Source organism: Pseudophryne corroboree, chromosome 12 (assembly GCF_028390025.1).
Source record: "Pseudophryne corroboree isolate aPseCor3 chromosome 12, aPseCor3.hap2, whole genome shotgun sequence".
NCBI lineage: Eukaryota > Metazoa > Chordata > Amphibia > Anura > Myobatrachidae > Pseudophryne > Pseudophryne corroboree.
The window spans coordinates 55,966,022-55,987,904 of record NC_086455.1 but is presented as its reverse complement, the minus strand read 5'-3'; the positions used below and the strand labels follow the sequence as shown (position 1 = coordinate 55,987,904).

The window sequence follows — 21,883 nt, the reverse complement described above, 5'->3', positions numbered from 1 at the left end:
GGGGACTTCCCATGAGGCCTTACCCTTATAGTGACATCAACGGGGGGGGGGGGGGACTTTCACATTTGACTATACCCCTTTCCTCTGGACTACTCCCCTTTTTTGTAGAGGGTTACTATCGGCCACACTGAGTGTCACCGACCTCAGTGCCGTCACTCCATCTGCAACTACAGCTAATTTGCAGGACTCAGAAACAGTGTCGGACTGGGACATGTAGGGCCCACCGGGGGAATACAGAGGTAGGGGCCCATTTTTAGGGGTGTGGCCAGTCTCTAGAGGGGGTGTGCCCAGCCACCACATTGGTTTGCCTAACCATTTTGCATGGGTTGGTCCCCTAGATAATTATATACAGTAAATACTGTAGTGTATGCAAGATAATGTACTAGATTAGTTTACAGCACAGTCTGGAATCTGATCCTGAGAGTAGGGTGTGGGGCCCCAGGCAGTAGGGCCCACTGGTGGTTTCCCCTGTACCCCTATGGGCCAGTCCAACCCTGCTCAGAAACAGCCCCAGTATATTTACACATAGATGCATCTGACTACCTGCTGTAAATGTAATAAAGCGTAAAAAGGCATTATTAGTTTCTCCTTGGTTCACGCTGAGATTCAGATTATGTGCAGTTTATAGGGTCACCAGCAAGCTGAGAGCATAACTTTTGTTTTCCAGATGTACAGGAAATCATCTGATTCATCTATCATATCATACCAGTAAAGACAGTATCTAAGATATTCTTTAGTCAGGAGAATTCCTTCATTAAAACTCCCTCTAAAGTCACCTGCTGCTGAGCACTGTTACTATCAGAAATTAAATATAAATATGAGTATAGAAAATGACCACCCGCAGGGCTACATCTCCTTTGTGAGAGAGACAAAATAAATAAAAAATAGCATGCATGTGATTAGAATAATTACATGTTTTCATACCATACGGGATACACACCAATTTATAGCATCTAGACCCGCCATGAAAACTACACTTTGTAAAGATAGAAATAAACCATTCCCATTAACTGCTACAATGTATGTATTAGTTACAAAGCTATTATTTGCATTATTGATTAGCTCGCTGTTTTCCAGTGGGAGGTTTATCATGCCATGGAATATTTAACAAAAGTTGAAAATGAACTATATACTGATTATACAGCACAGTATATATTATAACAGTAGTACTCCCCCCAGTATGCCCTCTTATTTGCAAACACAAAGGAGCTTACCATATGTTATATGTAGCCGGTATTGCAGCAGATCCGCACAATGCAGGTGTCAGTGTTGTCTACAGCAGTGGTTTTCATCTCAAGTTTTCAAGCAGCCCTAGCAGGTCATGTTTTCAGGACTTCTAGCTGTGGAGGCAGGTGGAATAATTACTAACCCAGTAAAATAGATTAACTACCGTGGGCATGATTAAAGGAATCCTGGAAATGTGACCTGTTGTCGGTACTTGCTGACTGGAATTGAGAACCAATGGTGCTGAGAAGGGGGGAGCAGGTACTAATTACCCAGGCTTGATGGAGGGTCCAAGGTCCGCGGTTCGCTCTGCCCCCCATTCTACTCTATACCTGCCAGCCGCTTTTGCCTGTGTCCCCAGGCTGCTGCGGTTGGTGCAAGGAGACTGTGCAGCAAGCTCCACTGGCTGTGTAGTAAGGGGGGTGCCGATCGTGATGATCATGTCCCCTTGATCTGCTGCTGGCTGAGGGGTACAATGCTACCCCCACTGAAGCTTTGTGATGCCACAAATAAATGTTTTCTGTTTTTCTTTTGTAAGTACCCAGGCTCTGCCTCGCTCTCTACAGTCCTGCTGCCATCTCTTGTCTCCAGCTAGTATTGAAGCAGATCTTCACATGTTGCAGTTATCAATGTTGCGGATGCACTGCACCTGTTGTCTATTTATGGTCTTGCGGCAGATCCCCGCACCCAGACACCTGGATAACCCAACAGCCATGTATGCACCCCTAACCAGGGTGGCCACATATTTTGAATTCAGCATACCTGCTTAAGTGGGGAAATTGGCCCCAAATAATTAAGTAGAACGTTCTTACTGGTTGATAAGTAATAAATCATGTAGCCGCCCCAATGGGGTATGCCAGAGATCAGACACCAGCGTGCAATATCACACCCCTTGCATCAGCAGGCAACAGGATGAGTCCGCCACAATGTAATAATGCACAGTGATCATGTGACCAAACACACAGTAGCGTTGTTGCTACATTGGTACACAGGGCCTGATAACAGCACACATTTTCAGTTCATCCAAGCAGAAGTCTAGGTAAAGGCTACTCAAGGTGTATGTGGAGTGGAGGAATGGTAATATATTTTTTCAGAATGCTAGGGTGTAGGGTTACCAGATTAGGTAATTTGCTATCAAAATAATAGACTTTTTTAAATGAGAAAAATACTACATTATACCTTAAGTATAAAGAAAAGAAGCAACTGTGTTACTAAAATGTTTTCAATTAGTTTCTGAAAACACATAGGGCCTTATTCTGCTTTTCCATTCGGCCGCAGCAGCCTGCCTACTTCATACTTGTCTACTTTCAAGGTCAGAGAGGAGATGATGTTGACCACATTGAGTGAGCAGGGCTGGGCTGTCACATCATAGGGTCCTGCTCTGGTCGCTGCAAAATGCTGCAATTCGCAGATCCACTAGGAAGGGGTGGGGCTAAAATAACAATTTTACATCATAGCCACACCCCCTCCATAAGGTGCCGCGATAACCAGTGTAATCTCCTCATCCTGCCCGCTTTATTAGGAATTGGGAGGGATGTGGGAGATCCATCTACCTGTTGACTACCTCAAAAATCAGGAGTCTCCTGCAACCTCTGGAACAGTAGGCAAGTATAGCCTACGTCCTTCCTAATGCTAATGTAAGAATCTGTATATAATTACAGTCTGCGTGACTGCATATAGGAGCCTATCCCGCCACTGTCCTTAGGTCCATAGCTGTCATCATTATGTGGACTTGCAACCACCCCATACTGAGTGCAAAGATCATCAGGCATCCTATCTCCGTCCCAGTACTGCGATCGAGAAAAGAAGTCTGTCTACATGGCCCTGACATTCCCACAAGATGGAACAGTTCCATGGGATTGCATGGTCACTGCCCATTTACTGCTCTGAAATGCTTTGTACAGAAAGTGTGGTGTGTCAGTGCACTGATCAGTCCGCACGCACTAGCGATCTTCATTCTGTATGTTAATTGGCTTCTGAACAAAAACATATAAAAATGAACCCTAGCATGTGTGTTTGAAGGGTTCAATATCATATACCGGCGGCCGGCAACGGAATCCTGGCCGTTAATATGCCGTCAGCATGGTGAGCGTAAACAGACCCCTTGCATATTCGCTGCGCTTGTCATGCTGCGGGCTCGGTGGCTCGATGCACTTGCCACAGGTGCTATTCCCACTCTATGGGTGTCGTGGACACCCATGAGTGGGAATAGCCCCTAATAGCCGGGATTCTGACTGGCGGCATTGTCATCGGCCGGGATTCTGATGTCACTATCCTGACCACCGTGATCCCCACTGCCGGCAACCTAACTGCATCCCGTGTGTGGCATATGGTAGAGAATACAGAGTGTAAGCGCCACTGGGGCAGGGACTGATGTGAATGATTAAATATTCTCTGTAACATCTGCTGCATAATACATGTGCTCTATGGTATGGTAATATTTTCATCAATTTTTGAACTGCTGATAGCTACAGGGCATAATAACTGGATGAACAAACCACATGATATAAAGATACTGTACATGTTAGAATACATTGGGCGCGGGTAACTGAAAGTCGATTGTCCTTGTCTCTGTGTTCACATCTAGAGCATTCTGTATGTACAGACGGGCCCCCCTTCATCCTCACTGCTAGAGAGTCTTTTGCTGCGGTTAGCGTACCCGTGAATATCCGTGCACACTGCACATTCATCCACGAGCCATAGGTTCATATAGTGCATACTACATACACTTCCGCAGAGCAGGTTACACGGAGGTGCGGCTAGTCGCAATGGTGACTAGTACATTCGTGCAACCCGTTTGCAGCAATGATGACCACTGAAATATCTGCATGCTATCATTCACAAACCAAAACAGCTTTCTATATACATTAAGATATAAAATTAAGTAATACCCCTCAGGTGCTGAAAGGAAGGGGTTATTCTAAACCAGAAAAATACACAAGCAGATTTTCCCAAATACACCAAGGGGCAATAGCAATAAGATTTGAAAAATTACACGGTAGTAGATAATTCAGAGAACTTAGTTACATATACTGTATTTGCAAAAATATGATAAGCCCTAAGGGCAACATCAAGACTTCTCTGAAAAAGGAGGTCTCTACACTCCATGATAACATTACCCACCCTGGGCCATATACAGTAATTGTATACTATAAAGCTTACCATATTTTTGCAAATATATGTAAATAAGATCTATGATTTATCTACTACTATGTCATTTTTCAAATCTTATTGCTAATGCCCCTTGGTTTACTGGGGAAAATCTGCTTTGCGTATATTTCTATATACATTAAGCTAAAGTTTATAAGCATATCTGAATGGTGTAGAAAATATTGATTGATAAGAAGAAATAGGCAATGCGTGGAATTAGCTTCAGCCAAATCCCTTATTGATTACACATATTACCATGTATATCAGCTATATAAATAACTGTTAATAAACTTCACATTATTCGCATATCATGGAATGTCCCATTATTTCACAGAATCCAACAAAAGTGTGAGCTGTGCAAGTGAACTGGGAAACAGATTGCTCCACTGGAACACTTTCAGATTATGTGATGTTAGGAGTTACTGTAGGTTGCTGTCGTTGAATTTTTTATAACTTTACAGGTGCCAGAGGATATCAATTACAAATAAGAAAAATAATAGCTAAAATGTGTTATTTTCAAAAGCAGAGAAAGTAATTGGCTTGCTGTAATTTCCCATGCTCACAGCGTAACTGGCTGTAGAATTCTGCATAGGCAGTTTTCCCGCTCCCAGAATGTATAAAACAGCAAACTAGTCAGAATTCTAAAGCTTGGAATCGTGTATCAGCCTTTATGCAGGCCTTAATTTATTTACCATCTTCTTCCTTTTGAGACTCCGTATTAAACCATAAGCGAAAGAAAAAAATAAACACGGTTATTATTTTTTTGTACTAATGGCTGTTAGCAGTTCTTTCAGTGATGCAGTTAATACACCGGCTGTCTGGATCCCGGCGATCAGAAGACCAACGCCGGAATTCCAGAAGCCAGTGAAATGCCGGCAGTCGAAATTCCGAATGCAGCTGGTATTCCCACTCGAGTGGTGGGTCCACGCCACCACCCAAGTGGGAATAGATCCTGTGGCAAGCGCAGTGTGCCCCCAAAGAAACTCGCTGTGTCGCTGCCAAGATCTCATTTTGCGGGATGCCACTGTCAAGATTTAATTTTGCGGGATGCCACTGTCGGGATCCTGACAGCCGGCATCCTGTCAGCTGATATTACATATGTACTCCCTCTTTCATTTCACAATATATGTCATCTTAAGGAGTTTTCCAAATTTTGAAGACCTCTTCTTAATCTCATACCCTATCAGCACCTTACACCACAAAACCCCTCATTAAATGAATCCATGTTCTCGATAAGACCGAATGTTGCAAAACAAGAATATTTTAGTTCACCCATAGAAATTCATTAGAGCTTTATGGGTCAAGTCAATTCAATTAGGAACGAGGTGGTTGATTTGCTGCTACAATGGCATATAAACTCCAGCAATGACAGCAGAACTTGTCCCCCTCACTGCTGAATCTCCTACCGGACTTGTGGTTTTGTACATATCCTTATGGTGCTGCAAGCTAAACTCTGCAAGTCAAGTGGTTCAATTATTCGTGCCTAACTGAATTGACCTTATAGAGTTATGGACAAATATAATATCCAGCACCAAAAGTTGCAGTGGTATTTGCTGTGGGGGTGGGGGTTGTTCAGAGCCGGCCCTAACCAATATGATGCCCTAGGCAAGATTTTGGCTGGTGCCCCCTAGCACCGCCACTAGTTCTACAGGAGATGCCTGGCATGAGTCAGCTGGTAGCTCTGCTAACGTCGGGGCGCCTTTTGTTTATGAAAATACATCTTATTTGCATTACTATGTGGCTAGGGTGCACAAGCAGCTTCTGCTGATAAAAATTATATGCAGCATGCCTATATTCTGTATGCGACTGCGGCTGTATCTGCATACAAAATGCTACATTACAGTGATTACCTGGAATACACTGCAACGTAGCATTTCATATGCAGATACAGCCGCAGTCACACACAGAATATATGCATGCCGCATATCATTTTAATCAGCAGAAGCTGCTGGTGCCCCTAAGCATACCAAATGCCCTAGGCATTTGCCTAGTTTGCCTATGCCTAAGGCCGGCTCTGGGGTTGTTAAGCAGGGGCTATTCAAAAGTGGGCAACCCAGTTAAGGGGCATGCAAGCTTGGTACACTTAATATAGTCTACAATAGTAATAATAATAATAATAATAATTTATAATAATAATAATAATAATAATCAAATGCATCCACAAAACTGTGAAGAAAATGTTATTGGTAAACATTTATCACATTGTGGGACACTTTCTGAGCAGTTCCGGAGATTTAGTGGAAATGGAGATATGGCACAGGCACTGTTATAGTGCAGACACATGATCTGGTCGTCTGACAGGAGGGACGCTGAAAGGTCACTTGAATATCAGACACAATCACGGTGCCAGAGGCTACTGGCAGAACTAATGGATTTATTTAGAGTTTCCACAAATTCACCTTTATTATACTCATAAAAGCCGCGTGTGAGAAGTTGAGAACATTATTCTTGTCATTCGTCAGCTGAGACAAGGGTGTGAGTAATTCTCTAACTTTCTCCAGCTTAATTCCAATTATATATTTTTTTTTCTGTAGGGGAATTTCACTGCGGATTTGAGGACGGTAACATCTGCTTGTTCACCCAGGATGACACAGATATTTTTGACTGGACGAAGCAAAGTGCAAGCACAAGAGATACTAGATATACACCAAACACAGGGCCTACGACAGACGCTGGGGGGTCCAAGCAAGGTACAGTACGTCCATTGCATGATTCATGAGATTATGGAACATGCCAACCATTTCTGATATCATGAGAGAAGGAACAGAATAGTGCTGATCATAACAGCCGAACCGCTGTGTATTTCTGGAGAGCTGAGGTGACTGGTAACCTCAGTATGTATTTCTGATGAAGAATATAATATGCCAGCCATAATAAAACTGTTTTTATGAAACTTAGGGGGAGATGTACTAAACAGTGAAAAAAGTGAAGAAGTGTGCCAAATGAGAAGTTGTCCATGGCAACCAATCAGCTGCTCTGTAAAATATTATAGTATGCAAATTCTAAATGTTATGTCAGTGTTGATTGGTTGCCATGGGCAACTTCTCCACTGGCTCACTTCTCCACCCTTTCACTGCTTAGTACATCTCCCCCTAATTCTGTCTACCACTCTGGCATCCCATTGGTATCCGGATTATAGGTTGACAGTCAATGGATCAACCCCATATTATTATTTTTTACCAGTTACTTATATAGCGCACACATATTCCGCAGTTTTTAACAGAGAATATTTGGCCATTCACTTCAGTGTCGACATGCATTAGGTCGTCAGGTACAAAAGGTCAACAGGTTCAAAAGGCCGACAGGACAATGGTTGACACACATATGGTCAACACAAGTCTTTAGATTTTTCTTTTCCATATTTTACCATCCATGTGGATTAGAATTGGGAATAGTAACCTGCCCAAAGTGTGGCGGGCAAAGCTTTTACATGGTTTAACATACAAAATGACGCCCAAAAACTGTACGACCATTTTTGTGTTGACCATTTCCATGTTGACCTTTTCACTGTGTTGACCTGTTGTACAGGTCAACCTTTTCAGGTGTCTGCCTTTTACATGCTGACCTTTTTTAATATGTTGACCAATTGATCCTGCTGACCTTTTGAACCCGTCGACATGTGCATGTCAACCGTATGGGGTTGACCTAGTGACTGTCTACCAAATACTCGTCAACCTAACAATCCAACCCCTCCCATTTTCTGACTCTATGGCTGCTTTTGGGACATCCCCTCCAGTGGTGTGGATGGGGTGGTTCAAGTGGCAAGTGTGATGGAAGTGGTAAAGAAATAACTGTTATCATTTTCCCACTCTTGCTGGGAAATGCCTCCATTTGCGATACACACTGTGAGGGAAAGGGACCTGATGGAGTAATTCACTAGCATAGCGGCAGGGATCTGGAAGAGTACCCCGCTCTTCCAGGATAAATACCAACCCATTACCTGCAGTACCAGCTTATTTTCTATTTTCCAGTTCCAATCTCTAAGATTCTCTCTTTTTTACAAGAACTTGAGCCTCTTACTTCTTAGTTTTAAAAGTATTCCAGGAAAGTAGTCAAATATGATGTAAAAAATGTGCCCAATCTCTTCCCTATATATATTAACTCCTGTTAGGAACAATGGAGGGTGCTATGCATTGAATCCCTGCCATTTAGCAAATAGTCCTCCTCAAGACAGACAGCTCTCCTTAGGAAGTCGTTTGGAAGCTATTTGGAAGAACTACAATTGTTCATCAATTAAATTTGAATATTTTTTACATTTTTTAAATTTGACTTTATCAGTTTCTAGTAACAATTGCAATATAAAATTTCCCATAGTAACCATATTATACAACAAGACTTTCAGTAAGTGCCACATATGCCCCAACTTTTGGGCACCAGAAATGGGGATAGGAGTGGTCATTTGCATTGCTGACATAGCTTAGGTCTACCTAATGCTTTTCAACTGTTGGATTGCCCATTACCACCCTTCCCTCCAAACATCTATTCATTGCTACTGTATGTAGAGCAGCAGTGAGCGGAACATACTGTATCTCCCAACTCACACGCGGACGCAACAGCCTTCACATTTTTGTCTGTTCCTCATATGCCATGTACATCAGGACAATTGGAAGGTATCGGTATAATAATAATATAGAATTGTATAGAATTATATGCAGTGGTAGATTGCCCACTACGCATGTCTAGGGGTGGTACTTGCTGAGGTGGGTGGGGGGCTGGCACACCAGGCTGACGAGGCCAGGTGATTCTTTTTTTGTTTGTCATTCTGACTTTTTGTTTTTACATTTTACTTAGCAAATGACGGGAGTGGGACAATGGGCATCAAATTGTTGCCCCGGGAAATGGTAGTAGGGTGAGGTGGAGGCTGCTTTGGCGGTCTTGAGGTATCTGGATTGGCGCCGAAATGAAGGGGGGAAGTATGTTATTGGGGGGTGGGGGGCGGCAGCCAATAATGTGCCTAGGGGTGGCCTGACCCCTAAATCCACCCCTGTGGTATCATAATATAGAAGTATATTGATATAATGCTATAAAACTATATGGATGTCATAATATAGAAGTATATATACTGTATCATGCTATAGAACTATTTGGGTATCATAATATAGAAGTACAGTATATAGGTATCATGCTGTAGATCTATATGGGTATCAAAATCTAGAAATATATAGGTATCATAATATAGAACTTTATGGATATAGTAATTAGAGATGAGCGCCTGAAATTTTTCGGGTTTTGTGTTTTGGTTTTGGGTTCGGTTCCGCGGCCGTGTTTTGGGTTCGAACGCGTTTTGGCAAAACCTCACCGAATTTTTTTTGTCGGATTCGGGTGTGTTTTGGATTCGGGTGTTTTTTTCAAAAAACACTAAAAAACAGCTTAAATCATAGAATTTGGGGGTCATTTTGATCCCAAAGTATTATTAACCTCAAAAACCATAATTTACACTCATTTTCAGTCTATTCTGAATACCTCACACCTCACAATATTATTTTTAGTCCTAAAATTTGCACCGAGGTCGCTGTGTGAGTAAGATAAGCGACCCTAGTGGCCGACACAAACACCGGGCCCATCTAGGAGTGGCACTGCAGTGTCACGCAGGATGGCCCTTCCAAAAAACCCTCCCCAAACAGCACATGACGCAAAGAAAAAAAGAGGCGCAATGAGGTAGCTGTGTGAGTAAGATTAGCGACCCTAGTGGCCGACACAAACACCGGGCCCATCTAGGAGTGGCACTGCAGTGTCACGCAGGATGTCCCTTCCAAAAAACCCTCCCCAAACAGCACATGACGCAAAGAAAAAAAGAGGCGCAATGAGGTAGCTGTGTGAGTAAGATTAGCGACCCTAGTGGCCGACACAAACACCGGGCCCATCTAGGAGTGGCACTGCAGTGTCACGCAGGATGTCCCTTCCAAAAAACCCTCCCCAAACAGCACATGACGCAAAGAAAAAAAGAGGCGCAATGAGGTAGCTGTGTGAGTAAGATTAGCGACCCTAGTGGCCGACACAAACACCGGGCCCATCTAGGAGTGGCACTGCAGTGTCACGCAGGATGGCCCTTCCAAAAAACCCTCCCCAAACAGCACATGACGCAAAGAAAAAAAGAGGCGCAATGAGGTAGCTGTGTGAGTAAGATTAGCGACCCTAGTGGCCGACACAAACACCGGGCCCATCTAGGAGTGGCACTGCAGTGTCACGCAGGATGTCCCTTCCAAAAAACCCTCCCCAAACAGCACATGACGCAAAGAAAAAAAGAGGCTTTTTACTGATATTTGGTGTTTTGGATTTGACATGCTCTGTACTATGACATTGGGCATCGGCCTTGGCAGACGACGTTGCTGGCATTTCATCGTCTCGGCCATGACTAGTGGCAGCAGCTTCAGCACGAGGTGGAAGTGGATCTTGATCTTTCCCTAATTTTGGAACCTCAACATTTTTGTTCTCCATATTTTAATAGGCACAACTAAAAGGCACCTCAGGTAAACAATGGAGATGGATGGATTGGATACTAGTATACAATTATGGACGGGCTGCCGAGTGCCGACACAGAGGTAGCCACAGCCGTGAACTACCGCACTGTACTGTGTCTGCTGCTAATATATAGACTGGTTGATAAAGAGATAGTATACTCGTAACTAGTATGTATGTATAAAGAAAGAAAAAAAAACCACGGTTAGGTGGTATATACAATTATGGACGGGCTGCCGAGTGCCGACACAGAGGTAGCCACAGCCGTGAACTACCGCACTGTACTGTGTCTGCTGCTAATATAGACTGGTTGATAAAGAGATAGTATACTACTAATATTATATATACTGGTGGTCAGGTCACTGGTCACTAGTCACACTGGCAGTGGCACTCCTGCAGCAAAAGTGTGCACTGTTTAATTTTAATATAATATTATGTACTCCTGGCTCCTGCTATAACCTATAACTGGCACTGCAGTAGTGCTCCCCAGTCTCCCCCACAATTATAAGCTGTGTGAGCTGAGCAGTCAGACAGATATATAATATATATAGATGATGCAGCACACTGGCCTGAGCCTGAGCAGTGCACACAGATATGGTATGTGACTGACTGAGTCACTGTGTGTATCGCTTTTTTCAGGCAGAGAACGGATATATTAAATAAACTGCACTGTGTGTCTGGTGGTCACTCACTATATAATATATTATGTACTCCTGGCTCCTGCTATAACCTATAACTGGCACTGCAGTAGTGCTCCCCAGTCTCCCCCACAATTATAAGCTGTGTGAGCTGAGCAGTCAGACAGATATATATAATATTATATATAGATAATAGATGATGCAGCACACTGGCCTGAGCCTGAGCAGTGCACACAGATATGGTATGTGACTGAGTCACTGTGTGCTGTGTATCGCTTTTTTCAGGCAGAGAACGGATTATAAAGTAAACTGCACTGTCCTCACTAGTAAACTCTCTCCACTCAGTCTCTACACTTCTACAGTAACAGTACTCCTCCTAGTCAGCTCCAGTAAATCTCTCTCAGTCTCTTATAATCTAAATGGAGAGGACGCCAGCCACGTCCTCTCCCTATCAATCTCAATGCACGTGTGAAAATGGCGGCGACGCGCGGCTCCTTATATAGAATCCGAGTCTCGCGATAGAATCCGAGCCTCGCGAGAATCCGACAGCGTCATGATGACGTTCGGGCGCGCTCGGGTTAACCGAGCAAGGCGGGAAGATCCGAGTCGCTCGGACCCGTGAAAAAAAACATGAAGTTCTGGCGGGTTCGGATTCAGAGAAACCGAACCCGCTCATCTCTAAAATATAGATGTATCATACTATAAAACTATATGGCTATCATATTATCGATGAATATGGCATCATACTATAGAACTATATGTTATCATAATATAGATGTACAGTATATGGCTATCATATTAAAGATGAATATGGGTGTCATACTATAGAACTACAGTATATGGGGAGCATACTATAGATATATAGAACTATATCTGATTACAGAGTCAAGGACAGCATCATAAAATATAGTTTCTGTATGATTAAGCATACAGTATAAGTATACAGTATTTTCTGCTGTAATTGTTATTTTGAAGACCACCCAGTGTTTTGTGTCCAGAAATTACTAGTATGTTACTGTACATAATAATCAGCATTGCCACCTAACAATACTGGGGTAATGGGTTCTATTCCAATCAGGGCCCTATCTGTGCAGAGTCTGTATGTTCTCCTAGTGCCTCTGTGGATTTTCTCTGTGTTCTTTGGTTACCGCACACAGGGGGTAATTCAGACCTGATCGCTCGCTAGCGTTTTTTGCAGCGCTACGATTAGGTCAGAACTGCGCATGCATATGCACCGCAATGCACAGGCGCATTCCACAGGTACAAAGCGGTTCGTTGCTCTGCGATGGGTTTGTGCGAAGAACCCATTCGCATGGGCGATCGCAAGGAGATTGACAGGAAGAAACCGTTTGTGGATGTGTACTGACCGTTTTCTGGGAGTGGTTGGAAAAACACAGGCGTTCCCAATCGTTTTCAGGGCAGGTGTCTGATGTCAATTCCGGACAGGCTGAAGTGATCGCAGCGGCTGAGTAAATCCTGGGCTTCTCAGAAACTGCACAAAATATTTTTGTACTACTCGGCTGCACATGCGATCTCACACTCGCACAGCTAAAATACACTCCCAGGTGGGCGGCGACTATATGAATGCAGGACTGCAAACAACATCTAATGAGTGATCAGGTCTGAATTACCCCCCACAGTCTAGAAACCTCCTGGCAAGCTAGATTAAGATGTTTGTGGTGTAAACACCACTAGGGTACAAGCTGATGTGAATGGTTAAACTTTTCTTTACAAATGGCTGTGCTATATGTTGGCGCTATATAAACAGAAGGTTGCAAATAATCTCCACTGAATGTTTTCATCAAGCCATTCTCGGGCATAGTGCTGATAATGAAACTACAGACGCAGTGGTATTGGGCTACCTGCCATTCCTGCCGGCAGTACTGGCACATACTGTATGTGTGTCTGTCTGGCTTCAATAAAATTACAACAGATTGTTTTTGTGAAATATAATTGGGGAAATTTATATAAAACTGGTGTAAAGTAAAATGATAGTTTCCAATTGAAGCTAATACTATGCCATCTGACATTCTTCAAATACAGATTAGGAAATTAGAGAATATGTCTATTAACTATGTGCAACAACTTCTTTACCATAACCTACCCATCCTCAACTACCATCATCACCATCTTCCTCCCAATAAATCCTAGTTCCTAGGATATTTCTAATATCACTATGTCCTGTCTGTAAACCAATGTCTGTCTCTTTTTGGTAGGCTTCTACATGTACATTGAGACATCTCGCCCACGTCTGGAAGGGGAGAAAGCCCGTCTTTTTAGTCCTGTATTCAATATAGCGCAGAAGAATCCGTATGGATCCAGCAATACAGCCTATTGTTTTATATTTTTCTACCATATGTATGGGAGACACATAGGTAAGTCATTCTTCAGACGATATCAGTCTTTTGGGGCAGATGTACTAAATATCAGTTGGGGTATATTGTGAAGTTTTTTTCAGAAGTGGAGATATTTCCCATAGCAACCAGATTCCACTTAACATGTATCTAGTTGCTTCTAGAAGATAACAGCTAGAATCAGATTGGTTGCTATGGGCAAAACAAAAAAAGTTGTTTAGAGTGCCATATTGCTACATTCTTTTAGTGATCTAGTGATATTAATTCCTGACTGAGCCTCTATACATTCTCGTATTTATTCAGACAGATATTTTAGGTGGGGTGATTCCTTGTGGATGTATTAATTAAGATTTAGTGTGTTTATTCACATTTAAGAGATTTTTATATAAGCTTAGGAGAACAGGCTGTGCCATATATGTTTTTTAAAATTTAGTATGCCAGTCATTTAAATTCACCGGCCGGTGGTTCTGGATTCTTGAATGTAATTTTAATGAAATAGTAATATAAGTAAATAATAAAAAATAAAAAAATCTTTGCACAACTTATGTGCACTGCAATATTTTTTGCTTTTGCTATGGGCAACATCTCCACTTCTAAAAAAACTCACACCTTAGTAAATATACTCCTTAGGAGCTGGTTGGTTGGTACTTTGGGACAGATGTACTAAGCCTTGGAGATTGATAAAGTGGAGACAGATACTGTAACAGCCAATCAATTCCTAACGGCCATGTTACATGCTGTGTTTGAAAAATGAAATAAGCTTATTGGCTGGTACGTTGGAGGTAATTCAGAGTTGATCGCAGCAGCAAATTTGTTAGCAGTTGGGCAAAACCATGTGCACTGCAGGTGTGGCAGATATAACATGTGCAGAGAGAGTTAGATTTGGGTGGGTTATTTTGTTTTTGTGCCGGGTAAATACTGGCTGCTTTATTTTTACACTACAATTTAGATTTCAGTTTGAACACACCGCACCCAAATCTAACTCTCTCTGCACATGTTATATCTGCCCCCCCGCGGGGCACATGGTTTTGTCCACCTGCTAACAAATTTGCTGCTGCGATCAACTCTGAATTGGACTCTTTATCTCTCTCCACGGCTTAAGATGGGTACACACTAGACGATATGTAATCTGTTCTGGCAGATCAGACCTACATATGTGGTATATCATCTAGTATCATAGTATGTAACCACTATGTCACTGATGATGCTCGCCCCTGACGGCCGATGGAAGACAACGCTAGCAAGGGCCATGCGGCTGAATGCAGTATAGTCCCTGCCATCACTCCATCCCTGCAGCATAGGCAAGTCTCTATGCACCTACCGATGCTTCTTCCCCCCCCTCCCCTCTGCCTGGTACCGTTGCCCATGATGTTGCTGGGTACACACATCGTCTAGTGTGTACCCAGCTTTAGTACATCTACCCCGAAGTACCAACCAGTCAGCTCCTGTCATTTTTCAAACAATCCTGTAGCATGGCAGTTAGGAGCTGATTGTCTGATATAGTATCTCTCTACACTTTATCATTGTCCAAGGCTTAGTAATACTCCGCCATATGGCTGCTCTGGTACTAACACAACATACAGATGACACAATAATGCTGTTTGAAGATTAAGCAGTCTCCAGCTCTGTAATGTAATAGGTGTTGTCTTGGGCTGCGCTGTAAATAATGGAAGGTTAGACAGATGCAATTAAACTGGCAATAAAACTAACACGTCATACTCCCTACTCTACTGCACTGATATAATTCAAGTGAGCAGAAACATCGTCTGCAGATATTAATAATCAGAGGGCTGAGCAGTCATCCAATTCGTCCTCAGGTAACATCCAAAAGGAATTAAGCCCATTTTATTGGTATTTTTTGCAAACGATGATTATTGACATTTTATAAAGAGATATACCAGGGGGCAAGTGCAAGGGGCATGTACAGATGTAGCCATTCTCATCTATTCTCCATATGGCGCGCAGTGGGAAAAACTATTCACATTACGTGTGCCTGCGCTTGGTCGCAGGGTGGCGTTTTCAGTTGCAGCATGCAATATGCAGTCGCAGTTTAAAGAATGTCGTCTCCGACGAGTGCAATACTTTAGTTCCTCCACCCGGTGTTGCTTTTCAAAACCGTCATTGCACATGTGTGAAGTCTACAATGTAAAGTCAAATGATGCTTGCAATTTAAGAACAACTCTTTTTTAGATGCTTATTTATTTCCTTCTCAAATGTACAATAAAATATAGCAAGTTATATTATGGTGGAGATATATATATACAGGTTGAGTATCCCATATCCAAATATTCCGAAATATGGAATATTCCGAAATACGGACTTTTTTGAGTGAGAGTGAGATAGTGAAACCTTTGTTTTCTGATGGCTCAATGTACACAAACTTTGTTTAATACATAAAGTTATTAAAAATATTGTATTAAATGACCTTCAGGCTGTGTGTATAAGGTGTATATGAAACATACATGAATTGTGTGAATGTAGACACACTTTGTTTAATGCACAAAGTTATAAAAAATATTGGCTAAAATTATCTTCAGGCTCTGTGTATAAGGTGTATATGAAACATAAATGCATTCTGTGCTTAGATTTAGGTCCCATTACCATGATATCTCATTATGGTGTGCAATTATTCCAAAATACGTAAAAATACGATATCCAAAATACCTCTGGTCCCAAGCATTTTGGATAAGGGATACTCAACCTGTGTATATATAAACATATATATATATATATATATATATATATATATATATATATATTTTTATATATATATATATATATATATATATATATATATACAGTATATACATGTGTGGGGAACCGTGCAGGTTCTTTATGGAGGGCACCGGCTGTTAATGTTTATTTCATTGGGGAAGGAGTGCCGCTTGACTGTGTTACTATATATATATATATATATATATGCATTTTTACATCTGCAAGCCTTACCACAATAGCAGTTTCTTTATTACACACCATAGCTTGTGCTGGGGCATGCAATATCACTTACAGTAACTACCAGTATCATCACAGAAACAGTTATGTTTGCATTGACCTGGCTGTGCGTCTTTGACCCTGAAAATGACAGTGAAAAGTACCGTACACAGTCACAGCAATATAATAAAATAAAGATCATTGCAATCAGTGACATCACTATGTTACTGCTGGTGTGCAAGAACTGACAGCGTGGCTGGTTTGACCTAGTGGTCTTGTCAATGATTAGTGTACTGTACCCTCAAACCCAAGATCGATTCCCAATGGCAATGACAGATGTTTACACTCTTTTAAACAATTTAGAATTCTATTGTTCTCAATATTACGCTACAGATATTTTTTTACATTACAGATCTCATTTTATTACACACTGTAACTTATGCTGTACTCATGGTCCTTGCAATTTTGGCATTGATGTGTGGCAGTGACAAAGTGAAGCATGCCTTATAAATGAACTGTAGACTTCAGAGGTGCTCTATGAAATGATCACTTTGTGTCAGGACAGAAAGACAACTGCTTGAATGATGAGCTGACTGTGCGTCTATTGACGCACGCAAACAAGCAGTTACTGCTTATACTGTATATGGCTGAGGCACTCGCGATCACTTAAAGTAACTACCATTATCAGCACAGAAAAAGGTCATGACAGTGAACTACCGTACACACAGGGTCAGACTGGGACATGAAGGGCCCACCGGGGGTATGCAGTGGTAGGGGCCCATGGTTAGAGGTGTGGCCAGCCACCAAAGGGGGTGTTGCCAGCCACCACAGAGGTTTGGCTAACCATTATAGAGTACCTGGTCTGGACTCCTTGATAATTTATATAGTAATTAATGCTAGTGCATGCATGATAATGTGCAAGATTAATGACCGCAATGTATTGTAGAGAATACATCATAATCCTGTGCAGTATAAGGTAACATATGTATAATATATAATTCAAGTGCACAGTCTAGAACCTGATCCCTAGAGGAGGAGGGGCCCCCAGGCAGTGGGGCCTACCGGGGGTTTCCCGTCACAGTCACAGCACAGTGAAAAAGAATCCTTGCAATTGGTGACATCACTACAGTACAGTAGTACTGTAGTGATGTCACTAGTAGTACAGGTGCGCACAGCTTGACTTTCGGGGCTGTCTTTGCTTGTTGTTATCATCAGTGCTTAGCATACCCTTGAACTCGGATTCGATTACCTGAAATGACAGATGTTTACACTTTTTAAAACAATTTAGAATTTTATTGTTATCATTATTACGCTGGAGATTTACATTACAAATCTCATTTTATTACACACTGCGGCGTATGCTGTGCTCATGGTTCTTGCAATTTTGACAATGATGTGCAGCAGTGACACAGTGATAGCATGCTGTACACAGTCACAGTAAACCTGTTTTAACCTATTTTTTTATTTTATATATTTTTCACTTTTTAAAAACTGTTTTGCATATGACAATTTACACTGCATGTAGTTACACTGCTTATATTTGCATGAACAAAGTCGCAATGGGGTATAATTTTTTTTATGTTTGCAAATGACAACTCACACTGCGGGGATTGTGACATATGAATCGAAACTACAATTTATGACATTGGGCAATGGGACACCTGGCAACGATAGCATAATTCACAGTAAATCACATCAAGACACCAGAACTCTTTGCTGGAGAAATGGGAGAATCGGGAAGATACTGTAGTCTTCTCATGAGATGAGATCCCCAAAATTCGTGAGAGTCGCTGTCATTTCTCAGAGTAGGCAAAATGCATCATGTAGTATATATATATATATATATATATATATATATATATATCTATCTGACAAGCTCATCAGTTTACATCTACATAGATCAGAGCCATACTGTATTTATGAATATTTTTCACCATTTCAAGCATCTACTTATTTATTTGGACTTGTTTGTGCAGTGGGTGGGTGGACAGACACTAATCACCAGGACCCCCTCCCTGTTACCTGCCAGCTGCTTCACTATGCTTCCTCTCAAGGCCAGCACAAGACACAATAGCGCCCCTCTGTGGAGCCTGTGGTGCTGCAACTGTTTTTGCTGGGGGGAAGGGGGGGGGGGGTTGTAAGGATATGTGGTCAAACCGCCTTACTTTAGGCCATGTCCCCCTAGTAGCTGGGCCCAGCAAGGCTTCCTGTGGCCCTGGTTAGTGCACGCATATTACACAGCGCTGCAATGCATTTACAAACCATTGTTCACTTTTCTTTCCTAGCATTTCCTCTCTAACCATCATTACAAGTCCATAACCCATTAAAAAATGCACCTCTCTCTCTCTTTCCACACTTCGCTAACAACAGATAATACCCTATGATCTTTACAGCCTAACAAATGGCACTGGCATTTCTGTGGCGAGCATCTACTTATCTCAATTAATTACAAGACTTATTAACACGTTTCCAAATGGTGAAACACGCTTGTGGTGATTGCAGGGCTGCTTGATAACAGCAGGAGTTCTGTTATAGCCCAGAAGGCAATCTATCCCACTTATATGTGAGTGCTTCTATTCTATGCACTCGCCCCATTAGGAGAACACATGCTGTTTTCTAACATACCATTAGATTACATACCTGTACATTTTCCATCTTAATAGAATCAATATATGTTATTTTATGGCTGTAGATTGCAATGGATAAACACAGATTTCTAAACTAATATTTGTTGCTACATTGCATTATTTTGCATTTTCTAGTCTAACTGATGGATTTACTAGCTCTCCTGTTGCCATGGACGTTGTGAAAAACTTAGCCTATGGCCAGCCTCCTCTCTGTATCATCTACTATGTTCCTCTTCTCTATCACTCATGATGTAGAGGAATTACCCCAGGTATAAATTCTGCTTTACGTATAGTAAATGGTATACTGAGCCCCGATAAATGCCTGATCTAACCCATCTGACACCAGTTCTCAGTTGCCCATAGGTTTGAATTGATCTCACCTGTGCACCCCTATTCCACTTAATCTGTGCCCTCTATATTACCCAGGAAAGGCATCTGAGCATACCTACAGTATAAAGCAGTTGATGTTACCTTTTGAAAAGTAATAAGTATGCATTGGTCCATAAGGAGCAGCACTGTATCTCTCCAGATCCACCTCCCTTATAGAAATTGCAATTAGAATTGTTGTTCCACTACTTTTATTAAGTGTTCTTTAAGGGGAAATTCAATTCTATGCGATGTGCCGCCAGGCATGATAGCAATAACCGTCTGCCCACATATTGGCTAATTATGGTAGTGCTGACTTCGCCAGTTTGTCCTCTCACCTCTGTGAAGTGTGGGAACAAACCAGCGATTGGCGGCGGTGAGATGTGAAATTCCGTAAGGACACATCACTTCCATCACGTACAAATAAATTCCCCGCTTAGGCTGGTATTCAGTTAGCTGCTGTAATTTACTACAGCGAATTGATTTGCCAGGGGATAATACCTTGCACTTATCAGGGATAATGCTTTGGGTGCCATAGGCACTTATCAGGGAGTATGCTTCAGGTGCCTCAGGCATTTATCAGGGATTATGCTGAGGCATCCAAAGCATAATCCCAGATAAATGCCTATGGAATCCGAAGCATAATCGATGATAAACAGCCCTCAGAGCTGTTGATTGCAGGGAGGGTTCCTGACGTCAATTCCGGTCCTTGACAGGCTGAAGTGATCGCAGTGGCTGAGTAAGTTCTGAGCTACTCGGAGACTGCTCAAAATCTGTTTGTTCAGGTCTGCTACACATGCGTTCACACACTTGCAAAGCGAAAATACACTCCACTATGGGCGGCCACTATGCGAACGCAGGACTGCAAAAAACCCTATTGAGCAAACAGGTCTGAATTAGCCCCACTATTGTGTACGATGTGCCCAATTTGGACACATAATTTACGATATCGTCCAGTGTGTATGCACTATGTTGCTGACGATGCACAAAGCGTACTGCATTTGACCATACTGCCGTATTGACCCCCCCGCAGTCGCTGCTGGCATCGGCCGATGCTGGCAACCCCTCCAGGACCCGTCGCTGACAACATCATATAGTTTGTGAGTCGTCTAGTGCGTACGCACCTTCACCTTCCAAATGCTGCAATGTGTGCGCCACATACAGTATCAAAAAGTCTGTTAAATATAAGATTAATTTTCAGTATAGTTGTATATTATGAAAAAATAAGATATAGAAATGTGTTACTTGAGAGAAAAAAATTACTTCACCCCTTAAAAAACACACACAAGGAGAAAAGGACGTGTTTTTAGCCATAATAAAACACCTAGAAAGCAGCCATTAATCCTCTTTACTGTCTGTGTATATACATAATCAGTCTCTTGTCGCTGTAAGAACTCCTAATCAATTCTCATCCGTCTCTTTCCTGGATCAATCTCTTCACACCTGAATCAGTTAGATTCAGTGAAATTCTCAGACTGCGGCGTGTCGATATGTTTGTTCCTGATCCTCCATCGATGATCAATATGTTTCTGATTTTTGTTTGTTTGCCCATGCAGTTTGTCAGTATTTTCTCTCAGTTCAAGCAGAGAGTGAACAGAATGTCTGTACGTCAATTAAAGTAAACAAGGGGACTCATTTAGAATTGGACGCCAAACCTATGAAGGAATAGAAGCATGCAAATCTCATACTCTAGCTCAGAGCCGGCCATAGGCATAGGCAACCTAGGCAATTGCCTAGGGCATTTGATATGCCTAGGGGCATCAGCAGCTTCTGCTGATTAAAATGATATGCAGCATGCCTATATTCTGTGTGTAGCATTTCATATGCAGATACAGCCACAGTCTCACACAGTATATAGGCATGCTGCATATAATTGTAATCAGCAGAAGCTGCTTGTGCATCCTAGCCTCATTGCAGTGCAAATAAGATGCATTTTCATAATAAAGGTGTGCCCGATGCTAGCATTGAGGCAAGATTTATGAGGACACATCTGTATCCAAGCAGAGGCAGAGGTCACAGTGTTAGTGGCAGTGTGAGTGCTGTGTGCATGTGAGTGGGTTGGTTGTGCAGTAGTGTTTGGAATATGGGTAAGGAGCATTATGTGTGTCATGTAAAAATGCATTAATAATCTGCA

At 42.1% G+C, this 21,883-nt stretch overlaps 1 protein-coding gene across 2 annotated transcripts in view; it reads left to right on the top strand.

Moving 5' to 3' along the window:
- The window catches only part of MDGA2 (MAM domain containing glycosylphosphatidylinositol anchor 2), a 1,135,272-nt gene that overhangs the window by 1,078,632 nt on the left and 34,757 nt on the right, over positions 1 to 21,883 (top strand). For both annotated transcript variants that reach the window (XM_063947538.1, XM_063947537.1), the window contains exons 13-14: positions 6,909 to 7,064; positions 13,688 to 13,846. In XM_063947538.1, coding sequence (XP_063803608.1) covers positions 6,909 to 7,064; positions 13,688 to 13,846 — 315 coding nt within the window. The remainder of the gene's footprint in view (positions 1 to 6,908; positions 7,065 to 13,687; positions 13,847 to 21,883) is intronic.